The sequence below is a fragment of the Oncorhynchus nerka genome, linkage group LG15 (genome assembly GCF_034236695.1).
Source record: "Oncorhynchus nerka isolate Pitt River linkage group LG15, Oner_Uvic_2.0, whole genome shotgun sequence".
Lineage (NCBI taxonomy): Eukaryota > Metazoa > Chordata > Actinopteri > Salmoniformes > Salmonidae > Oncorhynchus > Oncorhynchus nerka.
In genome coordinates, this window is record NC_088410.1 from 69,131,197 (window position 1) to 69,153,371 (window position 22,175).

The 22,175-nt window shown below is 44.2% G+C and overlaps 1 protein-coding gene across 2 annotated transcripts in view; it reads right to left on the reverse strand.

Annotated features, from left to right (window-relative positions):
* epha8 (eph receptor A8) overlaps positions 1 to 22,175 on the reverse strand; it is a 157,404-nt gene that overhangs the window by 57,460 nt on the left and 77,769 nt on the right. For both annotated transcript variants that reach the window (XM_065001851.1, XM_029683393.2), the window contains exon 2: positions 10,640 to 10,704. Coding sequence is in view for 1 of the 2 variants with exons in the window: in XM_029683393.2 (XP_029539253.2) it covers positions 10,640 to 10,704 (65 nt within the window). In the remaining variant the exon portion in view is untranslated. The remainder of the gene's footprint in view (positions 1 to 10,639; positions 10,705 to 22,175) is intronic.

Genomic DNA, 22,175 nt, shown 5'->3' on the forward strand with positions numbered 1-22,175 from the left:
TGTGCTGTCTAAGTGACTGAGAGGAGGAGATGAGCAGTAACAAACGCAACACAAAGGCACTGTGATGAGATCTAATACTGAGAAACATTATCTGTCCATCTGCCTGGCAGAACAGCAGTACTGGTATAGATACAAAGTACAGTATGCACCAAGGAGAGCGAGAGAGAAAGAAAGAAAGAGAGAGAGAGAGAGAGAGAGAGAGAGAGAGAGAGAGAGAGAGAGAGAGAGAGAGAGAGAAAATACCTACACAGATTGTCAGAAAGAGTGAGGACCCAGTCTAAAGAGACTGATCACCTACACAGTGAGAGCGAGTGAGTACCTACACAGTGAGAGTGAGTGAGTACCTACACAGTGAGAGCGAGTGAGTACCTACACAGTGAGAGCGAGTGAGTACCTACACAGTGAGAGTGAGTGAGTACCTACACAGTGAGTGAGTGAGTGAGTACCTACACAGTGAGAGCGAGTGAGTACCTACACAGTGAGAGCGAGTGAGTACCTACACAGTGAGAGCGAGTGAGTACCTACACAGTGAGAGCGAGTGAGTACATACACAGTGAGAGTGAGTGAGTACCTACACAGTGAGAGCGAGTGAGTACCTACCCAGTGAGAGTGAGTGAGTACCTACACATAGTGAGAGAAAAGGATTACAGGAAGTGAATAGTGTGAGAGTGAATAACTACAGATTGTCAGAAGGACGATGAGCACCTACCAGTGCCTTCAGAAAGTATTCTTACCTCTTGACCTATAGCCTCAAAACATGTTTTTAGAAATGTTTGCTAATTTATTGAAATAGAAATACAGAAATATCTAATTTACGTAAGTATTCACACCCACTCCTGAATTGTGCAACATTTGCCCATTATATTTAAAAAAAGCTCTGTCAAATTGGTTATTGATTATTGCTAGACAACCATTTTCAGGTCTTGCCATAGAGTAATCCTTCTCACCCCCCTTAAAAGATTTAGATGCACTATTGTAAAGTGGCTGTTCCACTGGATGTCTTAAGGTGAACGCACCAATTTGTAAGTCGCTCTGGATAAGAGCGTCTGCTAAATGACTTAAATGTAAATGTAGATTTTCAAGTAGATTTAAGTCAAAACTGTAACTCGGCCACTCAGGAACATTCACTCTCTTCTTGGTAAGAAACTCCAGTGTACATTTGGCCTTGTGTTTTAGGTTATTGTCCTGCTGAAAGGTGAATTGATCTCCCAATGTTTGGTGGAAAGCAGAATGAACCAGGTCTTCCTCTGGGATTTTGCCTGTGCTTAGAGAATGATACTCAGTGATGTGTTGTATTGGATTTGCTCCAAACATAACACTTTGTATTCAGGACAAAAAGCATTACTTTAGTTGTTTGTTGCAAGGATGCATGTTTTGGAATACTTGTATTCTCTACAGGCTTCCTTCTTTTCACTCTGTTCATTAAGTTAGTATTGTGGAGCAACGACAGTGATGTTGATCCTTCCTCAGTTTTATCCTATCACAGACCTTAAACTCTGTAAGTGTTTTAAAGTCACTATTGGCCTCATGGTGAAATCCCTGAGCGGTTTCCATCCTCTCTGGCAACTGAGTTATGAAGGACGCCAGTATATTTGTAGTTTTTGGGTGTATTGATACACCATCCAAAGTGTAATTAATAACTTCACCATGCTTAAAGGGATTTTCAATGTCTGTTTTTTATTGTTCTACCTATAGGCATTAGAAAACCTCCGATCTTTGTGGTTGGATTTGTGTTTGAAGTTCACTGCCTGACCGAGGGACCTTACAGATTATTGTATAAGATGAGGTACGGTAGTCATTCAAAATCACGTTAAACACTATCATTGCACACAGAGACTCCATACAACTTATACTTATGTGACTTGTTAACAATTGTTTTACTCTTGAACTTATTTAGGCATGCCATAACAAAGGGGTTGAATACTTATTGACTCCAGACATTTCAGCTTTTCATTTCAAATTCATTTGTAAAAAATTTGAACAACAGATTTCCACTTTGACATTATGGGGTATTGTATGTAGGCCAGTGACAAACAAATCTAAATGTAATTGATTTTAAATTCAGGCTGTAACACAACAACATGTGGAAAGAGTCAAGGGGTGTGAGTACATCCTAAAGACTGTACATTCCCAATCCCCTCGTAGCGGATGAGTCAGAAGTAGAGTCACGTTTAGTACACTTGTCACCCAAAGACCAGCCCTAACAGTCAGAATCCTGCTCAGTGTCATCAAAGCTTCCACAGCCTTTTTTGAGTCGTCACATACGCTGCTGCTACTATTTGTTATTCCTAGTTATATGTACTGTACATATCTACTTCAATTACCTCGTACCACTGCACATCGACTGGTACCCTGTGTATGTTGCCAAGTTATCGTTACTCATTGTGTATTTATTATTACATGTTTTACTTTTCTATTATTTCTCCATGTTCTTTCTCTCTGCATTGTTGGGAAGGGCCTGTAAGTAAACATTTCACAGTTAGTCTGCGCCTGTTGTTTATGAAGTATGTGGCAAATAAAAGGTATTTTATTTGAGTCTGCAGAAATACATAGGCTCCATCACAGAGGATAGAAACCACAGAGAAACATACTCTCTGCTCTTAGAGAGATTTCATTTCAGATTAGTGTGTAGTATGGAATAACCGTTTAAGCCAGTTAAAGAGAGAGGGATAGAAAGACACAGAGAGACAGACTGACAGCGAGAGAAATAGTGAGGGAAAGAATGAAAGAGAATGAGCGGGAGAGGGAGAGAGAGAACAGGAAAATGAGGGAGGGAGGGGGAGAGAAAGTGAGAAAGGGAGAGAAAGATAGAGAGATGATGAAAGAGAGAGAAGGAAAGAGAGAGAAGGAAAGAGAGAGAAGGAAAGGGAGAGAAAGATAGAGAGATGATGAAAGAGAGAGAAGGAAAGTATTCTTTCGGAAAGTATTCCTTGATTTATTCCACAAGTTTTTGTTACATCCTGAATTCAAAATGGATTCAATCGGGGTTTTTTCACCCATCTAAACACAATACCCCATAATGACTAAGTGAAATGTATTGAAAATTAAATATCCAATTTACATAAGTATTCACACCCCCTTTGCTACGACACTTCAAACTGAGTTCAGGTGGATCCACTTTCCTTTGATCATCCTTGAGATGTCACTACAACTTCATTGGAGTCCACCTGTGACCAATTCAATTGTTCAAACTGATTTAGGAAGAAACATACCTGTCTATATCAGTCCCACAGTTGACTGCATGTCAGATCAGAAACTATAACATGAAGTCCAAGGAACTGTCCGTAGATTTCCGAGACAGAATTGTGATGAAGCATACAGTACCAGTCCAAAACATTGGACGCACCTACAGTACTCGTTCAAGGGTTTTTCTTAATTTGACTATTTTCTACATTGTAGAATAATAGTGAATAAATAAAACTATGAAATAACATGTACGGAATCATGTAGTAACCAAAAAAGTGTTGAACAAATTAAAATATATTTTAGATTTTAGATTCTTCAAAATGGCCACCCTTTGCCTTGATGACAGCTTTGCACACTCTTGGCATTCTCTATTCTATAGATATGGATAAACTAATCTCTGTGTGGGCATGGTGACAACGATAACATTAATTGCACAGGTCTAATATCAATGCGGTAGAAGGTGTAATGTGTGACTCTGATATCCAGTTTCTATGTGTGTGTGTGTGTGTGTGTGTGTGTGTGTGTGTGTGTATTCTTTAGATATAGATAAACTAATCTCAGCCTTAAAGCTCTCACGATCCAAGCCCATTTCAGAGACACTTTCATGCTCTATACGGTCTATATAACAGGCCTGATGATTGATTGAAAACACTGTTTGTACTGTACACTGGTATTGACAATATTCAGGAAGCTATACGTTATCAACAATGGAAGGTCACGCCATGTTCCCTCTCTCTCAGGTCTCTATCCCCTTCGTTTTCTCTCTCTCTCTCTGCTAGTCTGTGTGTGTGTGTGTGTGTGTGTGTGTGTGTGTGTGTGTGTGTGTGTGTGTGTGTGTGTGTGTGTGTGTGTGTGTGTGTGTGTGTGTGTGTGTGTGTGTGTGTGTGTGTGTGTGCACGTGTGTGTTAGACCTGTGTTTTGGCAGGATTAATCTCTACTGTCCCATCAATCACACACTGTTTCAGGTAACAACTGCACCTGCTTCAGACCGATGGGGGGGGGGGTCTCTCTCTCTCTCTCTCTGTGTGTGTGTGTGTGTGTGTGTGTGCACAGGTTTTTTTTTTGAAAAGAGAAAGAAAGATGTATGAGAAAGATACAAATAGCATGTGTGATGATAATGACTGTGGGGGGTTCGTGGGTTTTTGACACTTGGGAAAATCATAGTTTGTGCTTTGCGAGTTCATCACCTCCACTCTTCACAATCACCCCCTCCCCCACACACACACACACAGTCCTGTCAGTGGTATCGATCGCATCATGGGGCGGCCGGTGGATGAACCTGTCATGGCCGATAAGGAGTGGACAGCAAGATAATAAAGTCTTCCTGCTCTGCCTGATGGCTCCTGACATCTCTGTGTGTATGTGTGTGTGGTGTGTGTGTGTGTGAGAGAGAGTTTTGCAGCTCTCTGCGGCTCCTGGGGCTGCCCACGGGCGTCCTCAGTGCAGCCTGACTAAATTGGATAGTAGGAGGCCCCCTGACGGGGAGGCGTGATACCTCATGATGTCATATAAATGAGCCGCAGACAGGGGGGAGAGCTAGGGCCGCTAATAAAGACCTCTCAATCTGTCACGCACACACACACTCACACACACACACACACAGGGCTAATCAGCAGTCTATTACAGTTTGTCATACATCCCATCGGTCAGTCCTGATAAAATCTATTTTAAGACCTTTCTCCTGTCAATCTAGATATTAGACCCAGTCTTTTCCATGTACCTAATATCTCCATTCTATTTCTGTCCTATTTCTACGGCATGTAGCCTACCATACTGAACATCAACCATTCCCTTCCCCTCTCTGCAGAAGTGTAAGATAGCGTTCACACTTTGGCTGTTCTACACGCATTCTGCGCTTCATGTTTCCTGGACACACAGTCAGCCACAAGCTTTGGAATGTTCCCCTCTTCCTCTATCTCTCCAGTGCTTACCTCTCCATAGCTCCCTCTCTCCTTCCCTTCATCTCTGACTGGTGCTCACACATATATCGGTATGCTCTCTCTCCCGTCCCCTCTCTTTCTCTCTGTCTCTTTCCAGGCCTGTCCAGGATTTCACAATCGATGAGCAGCAGGGAGACAATTTTAATCCATACCACAAACGCAGTAACACAAACACACACACACAAACCAGACACACACACACGTGCATGTGCGCAGACACAGACACACGCACATCCACTCACACACAGACTAATCTACCAGGAGCCCAGCCATTGCTGCTGTTATTCCTTTTCCTATAGGCAGTGGGCTATCTCTCTATCTCTGCACACCTCACTCTCTGTCCATAGTCTCTTTCTCTCTCAATCTCTCTCTCTCAATCTCTCTTTCTCTCAATCTTAAGAAATTACCAGAGTTGTGTTTGTATGTGTGTGTGTGTGTGTGTGTGTGTGTGTAGTGGCCTATCAGTCTGCTTCATTACAGAAGCTGTCATGACTCCCGTTTCTCACAGATCCCATGGGGTGAGCATTCCCTCCACAAGGGCATTGCTGCCACAGCTCAGCAACTCACCACTACTGCCAACATACACCACGTACATACACCACGTACATACACACACACAGACAGACAGACAGACACACAGACAGACAGACAGACAGACAGACAGACAGACAGACAGACAGACAGACAGACAGACAGACAGACAGACAGACAGACAGACAGACAGACAGACACACAGACAGACACAGACAGACAGACACAGACAGACAGACACAGACAGACAGAGACAGACAGACAGACAGACAGACAGACAGACAGACAGACAGACAGACAGACAGACAGACAGACAGACAGACAGACAGACAGACAGACCAAAACACAGAAATGTCCACATATATATGCATTCCCATACTATCACAAAGTTACATTTTCTGCCAGTCATCTCTTTCTGTCCCTCTATTCCTCCAGTTTATTTATTCCTCACACATGTGTGTGAGAGGCATCACAATAAACATGCCACTGCAGGGATGTGAACACATACACAGGAATTCAAGGAATACCAAGTGATGAATATCAAGATAAATCCTCACATCTGTCAAATCAAATCAAATGATCCAGTACATTTTGATTATGCAGGTATCTCAAATGTTTTGAATTACCCAGGCTTACCCAAGTCTTGAGTGCAGTTATGTGTGGTAGAGAGGTCTTTGCTAAGCACTGCTATGGTTCTGACTAAGAGCTTTCTAAGAGCCTTCTTAAACTGATCTTTTAAGGGTATTTTCACCACTGAGAATGGATGAGACTTACATAACATATGTGATGCGGAGTAGAACTCCCTATCTGAAAAACAGCTTCTATCTCAAGGCCATGTGACTGTTAAATAGCCATCACTAGCCGGCTACCACCCGGTTACTCATCCTTGCACTTTAGAGGCTGCTACCATGTATACTGTACATAGACATGGAATCACTGGTCACTTTAATAATGGAACACTAGTCACTTTAATAATGTTTACATACTGATTTACTCATATCTATATACTGTATGCTATTCTACTGCATTTTAGTCAATGCCACTCGGACATTGCTCGTCGTAATATTTATATATTTCTTAATTCCATTATTTTACTTTTAGATTTGTGTGTATTGTTGTGTATTGTTAGATATTGCTGCACTGTTGGAGCCAGAATAACAAGCATTTCGTGACACCTGCAGTAACATCTGCTAAATATGTGTATGGGACCAATAACATTTTATTCGATTTCATCGCTTTTGATAGTTGTCTTGGAACGTTTATGCCAACTTCAAACTGACATCTCACAGAGTTTGCCCAACTCAGGTATTCCGTCGGGGGTACGCCAAATAAAAATGTGATCCACATAGAAAATAAAAAAATATTCAAACAGTACATTTATATTTTCTAATGGGGCTGTACATTTGGGTGAATTTTCTTTCTCACCTGAGTCGCCTCGTTTCACTCCCAAAAATGGAATGAAACCATGTAGTGTTCAGCGAAATAGCAACACAATGTCAAATACAGGTAGCCTCGTCAAATAATTAACATACAATCACATTAACCGTTACTCTCTTGTGGGTGAAACCTTCACTCTTTGCGCAGACATTTAGAAACGAAACATGCCAATTTGAAAAATAAGCCACAGGAGTTTTTTGAGCAAGAATAAAGATGACTTTCGAGTAGTAAGACACGTTTAAAAGCAACAGATACCATTAATAAGAAGGGTCTAGAAGCATCTTATATGGTGAGCTACCGAGTGGCTAGGACAGGCAAGCCCCATACTATTGTGGAGGACTTAATTATTCATGCTGCCGTGGATATGGCTGGGACAATGCTGGAGGAAAAGGCCAAAAAAACTATACAGACAATTCCTTCATCAAACAACACTGTTTCACGACGCATCAGTGACATGGCAGGAGATGTTTTGAAACAATTACTGCTTCGCATACAAGCCAGTGAATTCTATGCTTTACAGCTGGATGAGTCAACAGATGTGGCGGGCCTGGCACAGCTCCTGGTATATGTCTGTTATGTTTATAGGGGGTCAATTAAGGAAGACATCCTCTTCTGCAAACCACTGGAAACCAAGACAACAGAAGAGGATATTTTTAAAGTACTGGACAACTTTGTGACATCAAATGGACTTTAGTGGTCAAGATGTGTTGGTATCTGTACGGATGGCACAAAAGCCATGACAGGGAGACATAGTGGAGTGGTAGCGAGCGTGCAAGCAGTTGCTCCCGACTCCACTTGGGTACACATCCACCGAGAGGCTCTTGTTTCCAAGGGAATGCCTGGCAGCTTGAAAGACGTTTTGGACACTACAGTGAAAATGGTTAACTTTGTTAAAGCAAGGCCCCTGAACTGTGTATTTTCTGCTCTATGCAATGATATGGGCAGCGACCATGTAACGCTTTTACAACATACAGAAGTGCACTGGTTATCAAGGGGCAAAGTATTGACACCTTTTTTGAATTGAGAGACGATCTTAAAGTTTTCTTTACTGACCATCATTTTCACTTGTCTGACCACTTGCACAATGATGAGTTTCTCACATGAATGGTCTATCACACACAGGTCTTTCCATCATTGTATGATTTTTGTGTGCAAAGGAACAATGTCAAATGTGATATATTGAAGCACCTGAGTGATCTGGGTGCGCAGTTATGCAGGTTGTTGGGGAATAATCAGAATTAGTTGGTAACATAGGTAAGATGTTTTATATTCATTATATGTGTGTAAGTTACTTCTAATCAGAATGTTAATTTTTGTATAATACTGTGGCCATTTGCAGTCATCTGTTCTCTGTCAGGACTAAGTTACTTGGGCCGCAGAGAGGGGAGAGGTCAAGCGTGTATCTCTTGGCTCCACAATGTCTGTGTGCCAGTCAATGTGTCTCTGTGATCTTGTCAAGGAGGGGTGGATTTGATATATGCCTGTTATGATATGAGGATTTGTTTTATGGTTCTGAGTTTGAGAAAAGAACATAGTTTAGGAGACAAAGCTGAACGATAAATTATGGCCAATGCTGTCTGGCTATGTGTGTCTTTGCTATAAAGGATCTCAGTTGAAATGTGTAAGGACTCTCAGAGAATTCATTTATAGACACTGAATTGATCTGAGAGTCACAGGGTTGTGATGGAGCTCATATAATTAAAGATGGACTTTATGATAACTCTGACTTGTGTGTGGTTTGCTCTCATGATTTGGTAAATACAGGAAATTTCCACGACAAGGTACTTTCCCAAAATGGACGACACAAGCAACTGGATTCGTTAACCCTTTCATGCCCTGCCTCCAGTCCAGTTACCAATATCTGAACAAGAGAGCCTCATCGAAATTGCAACAAGCAGTTCTGCGAAAATTGAATTTAATCAGAAGCCACTGCCAGATTTTTAGATAGGGCTGCGCTCAGAGTATCATGTCTTGGCAAATTGTGCGATTAAGACACTGATGCCCTTTGCAACCACATACCTATGTGAGAGTGGATTCTCGGCCCTCACTAGCATGACAACTAAATACAGGCACAGACTGTGTGTGGAAAATTATTTAAGACAGACTCTCTCCAATACAACCCAACATTGAGTTATGTGCATCCTTTCAAGCACACCCTTCTCATTGACCTGTGGTGAGTTATTCACAATTTCTGATTAAGAAATAAGGTTGTATATGTAAGATGGTTAAATAAAGAGCAAAATGATTGATTATTATTATATTATTATTTGTGCCCTTGTCCTATAAGAGCTCTTTGTCAATTCCCACGAGCCGGGTTGTGACAAAAACTCACACTCATTCTTAAGTTTAATAAATGCATCGAATAGTTTGTGTGTGGCAGGCTTACAATGATGGCAAAAAACAACATTTAAGATTGAGCTGACCCTGGTGCTAGAGTTGGTACGTAGCTGGGGGTTGAATGTTTGAAGGAGTATGGGACTATAAAGGTTTGGGAACCACTGACCCAACTCTGCAGCCGGAGGAGTCTATTTTCTCATGTCTGTTTCTTAACAATCACATCATCAGACAATGAGTTGATTGGTTGATTGGGTAATTGTGTCCCAGTGGGGATTGAGGCATGCTGGGTAAATCACCATGGTGACATCTCTGACAGGAGCGTGGAGAGGAAAGTGACAGCTCTAATGTACATTCACGTGTGTGTGTTTGTGTGTGTGTGTATGTTTGTGTGAGCGTGTGTGGCAGGACAGGGACAACTCACTGCCCTGATCACTCTGAGAGTGGCTAATTCAATACCCCACGCATCATCCCCCACTGTTACAATATGCTAATTTACTGAGGAGGAAACAGGGGACAGCTCTCTCCTCTCCTCCTTTTTCTTTCACTTCTCTTTCTCCTCCCTCTTCTCCTTAGCTTCTCCTTCTCCTCCCTCCACCAGTTCTATTGGTCTCTTCTTTCTGCTACCTCTACAACATTTACTACTTATCTTATTCATCCCCTTTCATCCTTTCCTGCTCAACCCCCCTCCCCCCATCGTCATTCTTCCTCTGTCTTTTATCTTCCCCCTCTGCCTCTTAACAATAACTATATAAATGGATCGCATTTCTTCCCACTTGTCACTGTGTCTCAAAGTGATTTACACTTGTCTCCTCTTCCTTCCCCTTGTTCTCCTCCTCCTTCTCTCTGCCTCTGTCTTCCCGCTCCTCTTTGCTGTATTGTGAGATCAAACAATGTGTCAGACTGACGAGATGGGCGGAAAGGACGCTGATGGCAGAATAATGAGGACATCAGTGTACCAGTTCCATGCATTGACAGAATTTCACCACTGGGCACACACTGGTTGAATCATAGTTGTTTCCACATCATTTCATTTCAAATAGGCGTTAAATTGACGTCTGTGTCCAGTGGGTCATTATTACACTTTACTGGCACTTTCAAGAACAAGTTCTAGTTAATACAATTTACTACTCCACTGTATCTCTGCTTCAGTCCTGAAATGGATTACACGCACGCCCACACGCACGCACACACACAGGATAAATACTTACCCCATGTGATGGGTATGTTAGCCAGCCCCAGTCCCCTGATATTGAGGATGTGTCTAGTAGATTCACTGCAAAACAGAAAGAACATCTGTGAGGATAAATATATATGAAATGTGTGTAGTACTCACAGTCACACACACTATAATGAACAGAGTGCATGGACAGCTGCAAAGACATCTGTGATACGTATTTGTACATTTGGAGACACCATTACATGGCTTTGTGTCTCCCACAGGTAGCTATCGTTCCCATTCCTGAGCTGAAGAATATTACACATTGGTAACAGTGAGTGTGTCTGTGCGCCAAGGTTATTATAGTTGTGTTTTATTTTTTATTTTGTTTTTCCATTTTTATTCGAAAATCTGTTTAGTTTCAGTTCTTTTTCTGACCTGATTTGCAAGTTTTATTTCGTTTATTTTCAGTTTTATTTTCAGTGTTAGGGACAGAAAGTACAGTCAGGTCCAAAACGATTGGAAACCTTGATAAAGATAAGGAAAAAAGACTGTATAAAAGAAATAATACAAATAGTCCCATAAATAAAAAAAGAGCCATAACATCTAAGATCCACCACCATGTTTGACAGTAGGTGTGGGGTTCTTTTCAGCTTATGCATCCTTATTTAGACCTCAAACCCACCACTGGTCTGCGTAGCCAAAGAGATCTATTTTCATGTCATCTGATCATAGAACCGGTTCCAATCCAAGTGTCAATGCTGTTTAGCAAACTTCAGGTGTTTACATTTGTTGGATGGCATGACAATAATAATACGCAGGTTGATGGGTTAGATCATAGGTTAGGTTAGGTACTCTCTCTCCATGCTACCACCAATCCAATGCTTTTTAACTTTAGTACTACATGTAAGAATAGTCTAGTACTGTTACCTCTATCTGACAGAAAGTACTCAAAGTAATCCCATAAGGGGTTTTGCTGTTTTCGACCGACCACTGGAAGTTTAGAGTTTAATGTTTGTATTGCTATTTCTCACACTCTGAAATTGCCCTTTGGCTACGCTAGCTACGTAGCGAAAATACAACGTTAACCAGTGGAAGAGGGGATTTTTTGTATGGAGATCAATGGGAGAGTGTCAAATTTAGTGAACATGAAATAGAATTTCTGATTTGCTATGTGAGGCTTATTTGATTGAATAGAAGTTTTGTAATGTTCAGGTTGTTACAAATGTATAAGTCGACGCATGTGGCATCTTTGAGAAAAACAATGTTATATCGGAGTTGCCTGTTGTTCACATGTGAATCTGCCCTCTCATTGGCTAGAATGTTATCGCCTGCACTTGCCTGCCTTCCACATTTGTGGAAAAGTATTCCCATGAGTCCAGTCTCTTGTTAGTATATACAATTTGGAAAAATGCTTTTATTTAGTTTTGGAGTCAAATATAATCGTTTCAGTATAGCTTTAGTTTAGTTTTCATTTTTCAAATGGTTTAATTATTTTATTTCAGTTAACATAACTAGTTTTAGCCTTACTTAGTTCAGTTTACTATAATAACCTTGCTGTGCACACACGTGTGTGGCTGCTGGGTCAGACTTTAATGGGCTAACTAATCACCTTCCCACTGTTGACGTTTCTCACTGGGTGATCAATAAAGTCGATCAGCACACACTCCCATTTACAACTCATACTTCTCCATTCCAACCCCAGCCTCAGCCATCCATCCAGCATGGAGACACATCCCAGCCCAGACAGCCATCCATCCAGCATGGAGACACATCCCAGCCCAGACAGCCATCCATCCAGCATGGAGACACATCCCAGCCCAGACAGCCATCCATCCAGCATGGAGACACATCCCAGCCCAGACAGCCATCCATCCAGCATGGAGACACATCCCAGCCCAGACAGCCATCCATCCAGCATGGAGACACATCCCAGCCCAGACAGCCATCCATCCAGCATGGAGACACATCCCAGCCCAGACAGCCATCCATCCAGCATGGAGACACATCCCAGCCCAGACAGCCATCCATCCAGCATGGAGACACATCCCAGCCCAGACAGCCATCCATCCAGCATGGAGACACATCCCAGCCCAGACAGCCATCCATCCAGCATGGAGACACATCCCAGCCCAGACAGCCATCCATCCAGCATGGAGACACATCCCAGCCCAGACAGCCATCCGTCCAGCATGGAGACACATCCCAGCCCAGACAGCCATCCGTCCAGCATGGAGACACATCCCAGCCCAGACAGCCATCCATCCAGCATGGAGACACATCCCAGCCCAGACAGCCATCCGTCCAGCATGGAGACACATCCCAGCCCAGACAGCCATCCATCCAGCATGGAGACACATCCCAGCCCAGACAGCCATCCATCCAGCATGGAGACACATCCCAGCCCAGACAGCCATCCATCCAGCATGGAGACACATCCCAGCCCAGACAGCCATCCATCCAGCATGGAGACACATCCCAGCCCAGACAGCCATCCATCCAGCATGGAGACACATCCCAGCCCAGACAGCCATCCATCCAACATGGAGACACATCCCAGCCCAGACAGCCATCCATCCAGCATGGAGACACATCCCAGCCCAGACAGCCATCCATCCAGCATGGAGACACATCCCAGCCCAGACAGCCATCCATCCAGCATGGAGACACATCCCAGCCCAGACAGCCATCCATCCAGCATGGAGACACATCCCAGCCCAGACAGCCATCCGTCCAGCATGGAGACACATCCCAGCCCAGACAGCCATCCGTCCAGCATGGAGACACATCCCAGCCCAGACAGCCATCCATCCAGCATGGAGACACATCCCAGCCCAGACAGCCAGCTATCCCCCGGGCTCATGTTAATGCAGGCTCCAAGGTGACCCGGAGAAATGTGGAGGCGTAGGTGAGTTTGTTTGGGAAGGTTTTGTATCTCTGTGTCACGCTGCTTTGTGTTGCACAGCTCAGCTCACACTGAATTGGGCTGTGACACCAGACAGAGACACACGCACCTTTGTGACAGGTGTGATAGATGAGGTAGGATGCCTGAGGCCGGGGCCGTTGTCACAGCAACCTGGAGCGGAGCATCACAGCAGGTGATGTCACCTTGACCCAGTTTACCCTCCGAGCCCTGGGAGCCTAAACCTCAGTATGGTCTGTATAATATAATACATGCAATTCAGCAGGGGAGTGAGATGTGTGTGTGTGTGTGTGTGTGTGTGTGTGTGTGTGTGTGTGTGTGTGTGTGTGTGTGTGTGTGTGTGTGTGTGTGTGTGCCTCAAATCGTGTTCTAACTGGACAGCACACAGAACCAAAACCAATCAGAATTAAGTACTAGTGGGTGAGGACATTCACAGCTGACTGCTCAGACCGATGGGATAAGCCCCATCCTGTCTTCGAAGTTCAGTCTGTGGCCACAAGGATTCAGACCGTTCCTGCTGGCCCAGCCCTGTTAGCCTCTGCCTGGTGGGACCTGCCGGTCTCAGGCCTGGGGTCCCTGCTGGCCCCAACTGCTAGCACCCTGTTATTTCCAAGCTGGAGGACCCCAATACCTACAGATCTTACAGACCTCAACTCAGGGAACCCTCCAGTCCGCTCCATGATGGACCCATCCGAAATCACCCCGGGTGAACCACCAGTAGTCACCCCCAATGTATCCCCTGACCTAGACATCCAGTTCCCCGCCACCAAGGGTAGGGTAAGGGTACCCCGCGACCACGGTAGGGTCAGAGTTCCCCGCCACCATGGTAGGGTCGGAGTGCCCTTCCTTCCCGGCAGGGTCAGAGTTCACTTCCTTCCCGGCAGGGTCAGATTTCCCTTCCTTCCCAGCAAGGTTAGAGTTCCTGTCCTTCCTGGTAGGGTCAGGTTTAGAGTTCCGTGGCTCTCTGCTAGACCTTCAGTGCCCTGCCCCTCAGGTAGGCTTTTTAGGATCCTGCCCTTCAGTAGGTCAAACGTACCCCTACACCCCCCCCCCCTAAGTGTGCTGCTCTGCCAGGCCTTTAGGCACCTTACCCAGTTAGGGTAAGGTGCCTCCCTATCCTGCCAGGCTTAGAGCCCCCTATAGAGCTAAGACCTAAGTTAGTTGCCCCGTCTGCAGGTCTGCAGTCTCTGGCCCTGTACTGATCGCAGCCCCCTGCCTTAGTTGGTAGACAGTTGCCAAGCCCACCAGGTTTAGAGCCTCCTGTCCTACTTGGCCCAACATTTGCTGCATTAGGCTTGCTGTCTCCAGACCTACTTAGCCTGCAGCTCCCTAGCCTTTCAGGCTTAGAGCTTCCTGTCTTGATAGGCCACATGTTTCCTGTGCTAGGCACTCAGTCTATATAACTAGGCCCTCAGTCTATATAACTAGGTCATCAGTCCTCAACTCTAATAGGTCTGCTGTCCCCAGCCCTAGTCAGCCCTCAGTCCATAGCCCAGGTGAGTCATCAGGCTCTTACCCCACTAGGCTCAGAGTTCCCTATTCCTCCAGTATGCCCAGAGATCTACAGTGGTTCTAGCTCTCAGTTGTTCTCCATATCAGGTCAATAGTCAGTTTCCCCTCCTGCACGGGAAGACTCTCCTGCCCTTGCACCTGGGGAACCACCTGACCTCATCTCTGGGGCCCAGCCAGCCCCTGCCTCCAGATCCTTGATGTGCCTCGCCCAGGGGTCTCAACTTGCTCCACCATGGTAGCATCGCCTTCAGGAGTGGTGAGAGAGTCACCAACCCCAGCAGCAGCCAGCCAGCAGCCAACGACAGTTGTGGCCGGTGTACCACATTCCTCTGCCATAGTTGGCGAGCCACCTCCTCCAGCCAAGGCCAGCCTCTGGCACCATACTCAATGCCAACGGATGGATCCCAGGTGCCCTGCACCAGCTGAGTTACAGGGTCCCCAAGATCTAGCCCTAGCCAAGCCCTGAGAGGGCTATAAATCTTACTCTGTGCCAGCTAGCTTCTCACTCTCTCTGGCAGTGTATTTCCTGTTTCAGTATGTGTAGATGTGCCAGTATTCAGTGTAATATTATTGCACCCTCTCTCTCCCTCTGTCTCTGTCTCTGTCTCTGTCTCTCTCTCTCTCTCTCTCTCTCTCTCTCTCTCTCTCTCTCTCTCTCTCTCTGTCTCTGTCTGTTTCTCTGTCTCTCTCCCTCTGTCTCTCTCCCTCTGTCTTTCTCCCTCTGTCTCTCTCTCCCTTTCAAATTCTTCAGCAAATAACACAAGCATTAATTGAGAGTCAGGTGAACTGCTGTTCGGTGGTCTGGGGAAATCAAGTGAAGTTAGGAGGCTGCAGAATGCACAGAATAAACCAGCAAGGATTGTTTTAAGGTGGAGATATGGTTCCTCTGTTGCAGTCATGCTCAGTGTTCTTGGTTGGTCATCAATTGACAAGATAATTGAAAAAAACATGCTTATTTTATTTTATAATATACATAATTTAAAACGGACAAGTTCTGTTCACAACGGTATTTAGTTGGTAAGAGACAGACATTCCGTAAATACTAGGAATAGATTGTCCACCATCTATGCATTATCCAGACAGAAAAGAGAAATAGGCAAAAGAACATTTCGATTTAGAGCAATAAAGAAATGGAATAAATTAACTGAGCAAACTAGAAACCTTTCAATATAGTAGCTGTTCCACTGGATGTCATAAGGTGAAAGCACCAATTTGTAAGTCGCTCTGGATAAGAGCGTCTGCTAAATGACTTAAATGTAAATGTAAATATATAAATTTAAACATTATTTTAAAACAATTTAAATATAGTATATAGAAATGTTGTGGGACTATAGTAGATGAAGAATCAATATTTTTTAGATTGAGTATTTATTGGGTCATTATGCTAGTATATTATGTATGTTTGTAATAGTCTATAGTTATATGTGAAAGTGTGTTTGTATTATAAATTGTATTTTAATGGTTAAGGACTCTTGGAAGATTAGTCCAAATGGGGACTAAAAAAATAAAATAAAATCTCCCTCTGTCTCTCTCCCTCTGTCTCTCTCCGTCCGTCTCTCTCCCTCCGTCTCTCTCCCTCCGTCTCTCTCCCTCCGTCTCTCTCCGTCCGTCTCTCTCCCTCCGTCTCTCTCCCTCCGTCTCTCTCTCCCTCTGTCTCTCTCCCTCCGTCTCTCTCCGTCCGTCTCTCTCCCTCCGTCTCTCTCCCTCCGTCTCTCTCCCTCCGTCTCTCTCCGTCCGTCTCTCTCCCTCCGTCTCTCTCCCTCCGTCTCTCTCTCCCTCTGTCTCTCTCCCTCCGTCTCTCTCCCTCCGTCTCTCTCCGTCCGTCTCTCTCCCTCTGTCTCTCTCCCTCCGTCTCTCTCCCTCCGTCTCTCTCCGTCCGTCTCTCTCCCTCCGTCTCTCTCCCTCCGTCTCTCTCTCCCTCTGTCTCTCTCCCTCCGTCTCTCTCCCTCCGTCTCTCTCCGTCCGTCTCTCTCCCTCTGTCTCTCTCCCTCCGTCTCTCTCCCTCCGTCTCTCTCCGTCCGTCTCTCTCCCTCCGTCTCTCTCCCTCCGTCTCTCTCCGTCCGTCTCTCTCCCTCCGTCTCTCTCCGTCCGTCTCTCTCCCTCCGTCTCTCTCCGTCCGTCTCTCTCCCTCTGTCTCTCTCCCTCCGTCTCTCTCCGTCTCTCTCTCCCTCTGTCTCTCTCCCTCCGTCTCTCTCCCTCCGTCTCTCTCCGTCCGTCTCTCTCCCTCCGTCTCTCTCCCTCCGTCTCTCTCCGTCCGTCTCTCTCCCTCTGTCTCTCTCCCTCTGTCTCTCTCCGTCTCTCTCTCCCTCTGTCTCTCTCCCTCCGTCTCTCTCCCTCCGTCTCTCTCCGTCCGTCTCTCTCCCTCCGTCTCTCTCCCTCCGTCTCTCTCCCTCCGTCTCTCTCCGTCCGTCTCTCTCCCTCTGTCTCTCTCCCTCCGTCTCTCTCCGTCCGTCTCTCTCCGTCCGTCTCTCTCCCTCTGTCTCTATCCCTCCGTCTCTCTCCGTCTCTCTCTCCCTCTGTCTCTCTCCCTCCGTCTCTCTCCCTCCGTCTCTCTCCGTCCGTCTCTCTCCCTCTGTCTCTCTCCCTCCGTCTCTCTCCTCCGTCTCTCTCTCCCTCCGTCTCTCTCCGTCCGTCTCTCTCCCTCCGCCTCTCTCCGTCCGTCTCTCTCCCTCTGTCTCTCTCCCTCCGTCTCTCTCCCTCCGTCTCTCTCCCTCCGTCTCTCTCCCTCCGTCTCTCTCCCTCCGTCTCTCTCCCTCCGTCTCTCTCTCCCTCCGTCTCTCTCCCTCCGTCTCTCTCCCTCCGCCTCTCTCCGTCCGTCTCTCTCCCTCCGTCTCTCTCCCTCCGTCTCTCTCCCTCCGTCTCTCTCCCTCCGTCTCTCTCTCCCTTTCAAATTCAAGACGCTTTTTTGGCATCAAAAACATTGCGTCAATATTGCCAAAGCAACAATTTATACAATATACAATGTAATAAGAATAATGAAGAATAATAAGATAACATGGTAGTAAATAATAATACAAAAATAAATAAATAATGGAAATAACAACAATAAAATGGTAACATTGAATAGTAAAAATGTTATAAATAGTAGGGACAATAAAAGGCTAAACATGGAAAATGAACATGCTACTATTATTACTGCTATTATTAACATTAATACTACAACTAACCCTACTACAACCATTATTATTAACACTAATACTACAACTAACCCTACTACCACCACTATTATTAACACTAATACTACAACTAACCCTACTACAACCACAACCACTATTATTAACATTAATACTACAACTAACCCTACTACAACCACTATTATTAACATTAATACTACAACTAACCCTACTAGCACCACTATTATTAACACTAATACTACAACTAACTCTACTACCACCACAACCACTAGTATTAACATTAATACTACAACTAACCCTACTACCCCACCTTTATTAACACTAATACTACAACTAACCCTACTACCACCACAACCACTAGTAGAATGTCTACCTCTAATATCTCTACCCCAATACTACAACCATCATTACTACTACTACTACCACCACAACTATCACTACCATCTTTAAACTACTACTCTTACCATCACCCATGCTACCTGTACCACTACTATTTGGAATAATAATCACAATAATACTACTAATAATAATACAAATAATAAGTAAGTTACTGCTTACTATGGAGATGTTATTATTCAGTGTCCCTCAGGCTATGGCAGGAAAATATATATTTTGCTGCAAGAGGAGCCGTTGCTCCTTCGCCCATTAGTATTTTTTGTTTTTCCTCTGGGTTTAATAAGATACATTTGGAATAAATGTAGTAATTTCTGTGAATAATGAATCTCTTTGTGTGGAATATTTCTCACAGTGAAGGGGAAAATGCATCTCTGTCTCTACCTCCCCTGTTGTGCAGTGACCACATGCACACTCCTCTTTGGGTAGCCGTGTCTTTTTATGTCTGCCGGTTTCTATTGCCAGTTGGTGGTCACTCAGCCTGTACTTGGTAAGGATCTGTCTCTGCTTCGTATCTCTGACAGAGTAGAGATAATCAGCCAATTCATATTCTCTGTATAGGGTCAGATAGCAATTTAGTCAGCTTTGAGATTTTGTTTTGTTCTCTCTCTCTCTCGCTCTCTCTCTTTGTCCCTCTCCCTTACCCTCCCTCTTTCTTTCTTTGTGTGTGTGTGTGTGTGTGTGTGCATTGTTTGTGTTCCAGCCTCCTTATCCAGAGGAATTTATGTCTGCCCCAGGGTTCACTGTCACAACAGCTGATGTTCCAGACATTAAAATTAGACTGTTTACACCCTCCTATCTCTGTATCTCGGTATCTCGTTTTCTACTCTCTCTCTCTCTCTTTCTCCATCTCTACTTTCTTTCTCTCCCTCTATCTCTCGTATTGTAATTAGTTGGTGTGGCGATGGTCCTAATTTGGGCTTGCTGGTGCTGAGGAGGGCAGTGGGTCAGAACACTGTCACTGAGACAGATGGCACTGCCACCTTCCCCTCCCCCCTCATGCCCCTCTTCCTCTCTCCATCTTCTCTCTCCCTCTCTTCCTCAGGGGGTCTCTTTCCGATCGTCTTGCGCTGATGATGCGTTGGGCCCCTCTCTCAATCCAAGGTCACAAATGGATGTCACAATTTACCCTTTGCTAAGCCCCGCCCCCTTTGGTTACTGTTGCAACCTTGGACAACATGTTCGCAGAAAGTTGAATTACCCATAATCTCAAACTGTATTTCTAATACACAATTAAATTAAACACAGACTACTCCTTGCTAATCAGGAAACTCTTGAGTATGTTGTGATGGACTGTCATAACCTGGTAAAATTCTGTTTGTAGTGTGGCTAGCCACTGAATGGCTCTGAATTCACTGTCAGCATGCAGTCACAGCTATAACCACCTTTGGAGCTAATTAGTGCTTTCAAATTGTATCCTCATGTAGCCAGCAGTTGGGAGTTGCATTTATAACATTGGTAACTTAGCTAGCTAACATACATTTTCAAAAACTAAGTTATATTAAGTGGCCAGCTAGCTAACATACATTTTGAGAAAATACGTTATATTAAGTGGCCAGCTCGCTAACATACATTTTGAGAAAATACGTTATATTAAGTGGCTAGCTAGCTAACATACATTTTGAGAAAATACGTTATATTAAGTGGCTAGCTAGCTAACATACATTTTGAGAAAATAACTTATATTAAGTGGCTAGCTAGCTAACATACATTTTGAGAAAATAACTTATATTAAGTGGCTAGCTAGCTAACATACATTTTGAGAAAATAACTTATATTAAGTGGCTAGCTTGTTAGAAAGATTTGGTGCACTGTTATAGCTGTTTTTGTCATTTTATCAGTAATTTACTGTATTAATCAACAGAATGATACTGTTGAAACTGAATACAGTAGATTACCATTTGTTTTACAATACAATTGAAGACCTTTCTGTAATTCTAACAGTAAAAAAACTGTAGAACGTGCAGTAAAACCTCCCCCCTCCCTTTTGTACTCTGCTGCTACTCATTGTTTAGTATCTATGCATAGTCACTTCACCCCTACCTACATGTACAAATTACCTCAATTAACTTGTACCCCCGCACACTGACTCGGTACCGGTACTACCTGTATTTAGCCTCGTTATTGTTATTCTTATTGTGTTACTTATTATTTTATTTTTTTACTTTAGTCTATTTGGTAAAAAATGTCTTAACTGTTCTTGAACTGCACCGTTGGTTAAGGACTTGCAAGTAAGCATTTCACGGCAAGGTTTACACTTGTTGTATTCGGCGCATGTGACAAATAAAGTTTTATTTAATTTAAAAATACCTTAAATGTGTTCTACAGTATTAATTATGGTGCATTGAGAGAAAATGTTATGGACAGGGAAAGAGCCTCTCGCTCTTAAAAACATATTTTAATAAGGTGTGTCTTGTAAGAGGCTATATTTGTTGCACCCGTGAGTGAGAATGCTGCACCCCCACAGAATACAATAATATACTGTATTTTAGGAAATCTATAAACCTTGTCCTGAAATTCTACACTAACTTATTGGCTAATTGCTGCCAGTCATTTACTGCAATTGAGAATACAGTACCATACCTAATTTCTGGATCACCAAAAGCCTTTTGAAAACTAGTGGGTGCATGGTATTGTTGTTCTCACTCATTTAACTTGCCTAGTTAAATAAAGGTTCAATAATAATAAAAAATACATTTTAAATTAACATACGTTACATGACCAAATGTGTGTGGACACCTGCTCGTTGAACATTTCATTCCAAAATCATGGGTATTAATATGGAGTTGGTGCCCCCTTTTCTGCTATAACAGCCTCCACTATTATGGGAAGGCTTCCATTCAGGCACAAGATCATTAGTGAGGTCGGGCACTGATGTTGGGCGATTAGGCTTGGCTCGCAGTCGGCATTCCAATTTATCCGAAAGGTGTTCGATGGGGTTGAGGTCAAGGCTCTGTGCAGGCCAGTCAAGTTCTTCCACACTGATCTTGACAAACCATTTCTGAATGGGCCTCACTTCGTGCACGGGGGAATTGTCATGCTGAAACAGGAAAGGGCCTTCCCCAGTCTGTTGCCACAAAGTTGGAAGCACAGAATCGTCTAGAATGTTATTGTAAGCTGTAGCATTAAGATTTCCCTTCACTGGAACTAAAGGGCCTAGCCCGAACCATGAAGCATTATTCCACCTCTGCCAAACTTTACAGTTGGCACTATGTATTGGGGCAGGTAGCGTTCTCCTGGCATCCCCCAAACTCAGATTTGTCCGTCGGACTGCCAGATGGTGAAGTGTGATTCATCACTCCAGAGAACACGTTTCCACTGCTCCAAAGTCCAATGGCGGCGAGCTTTACGCCACTCCGGCCGACTTTTGGCATTGCACATGGTGATCTTATACTTATGTGCAGCTGCTCAGCCATGGAAACCCATTTATGAAGCTCCTGACAAACAGTTATTTTGCTGACGTTGCTTCCAGATGCAGTTTGGAACTCGGTAGTGAGTGTTGCAGCCGAAGACAGACGATTTTTATGCGCCACGCACTTCAGCACTCAGTCGTCCCGTTCTGTGAGCGGCTGAGCCGTTGTTGCTCCTAGACGTTTCCACTTCACAATAACAGCACTTACAGTTGA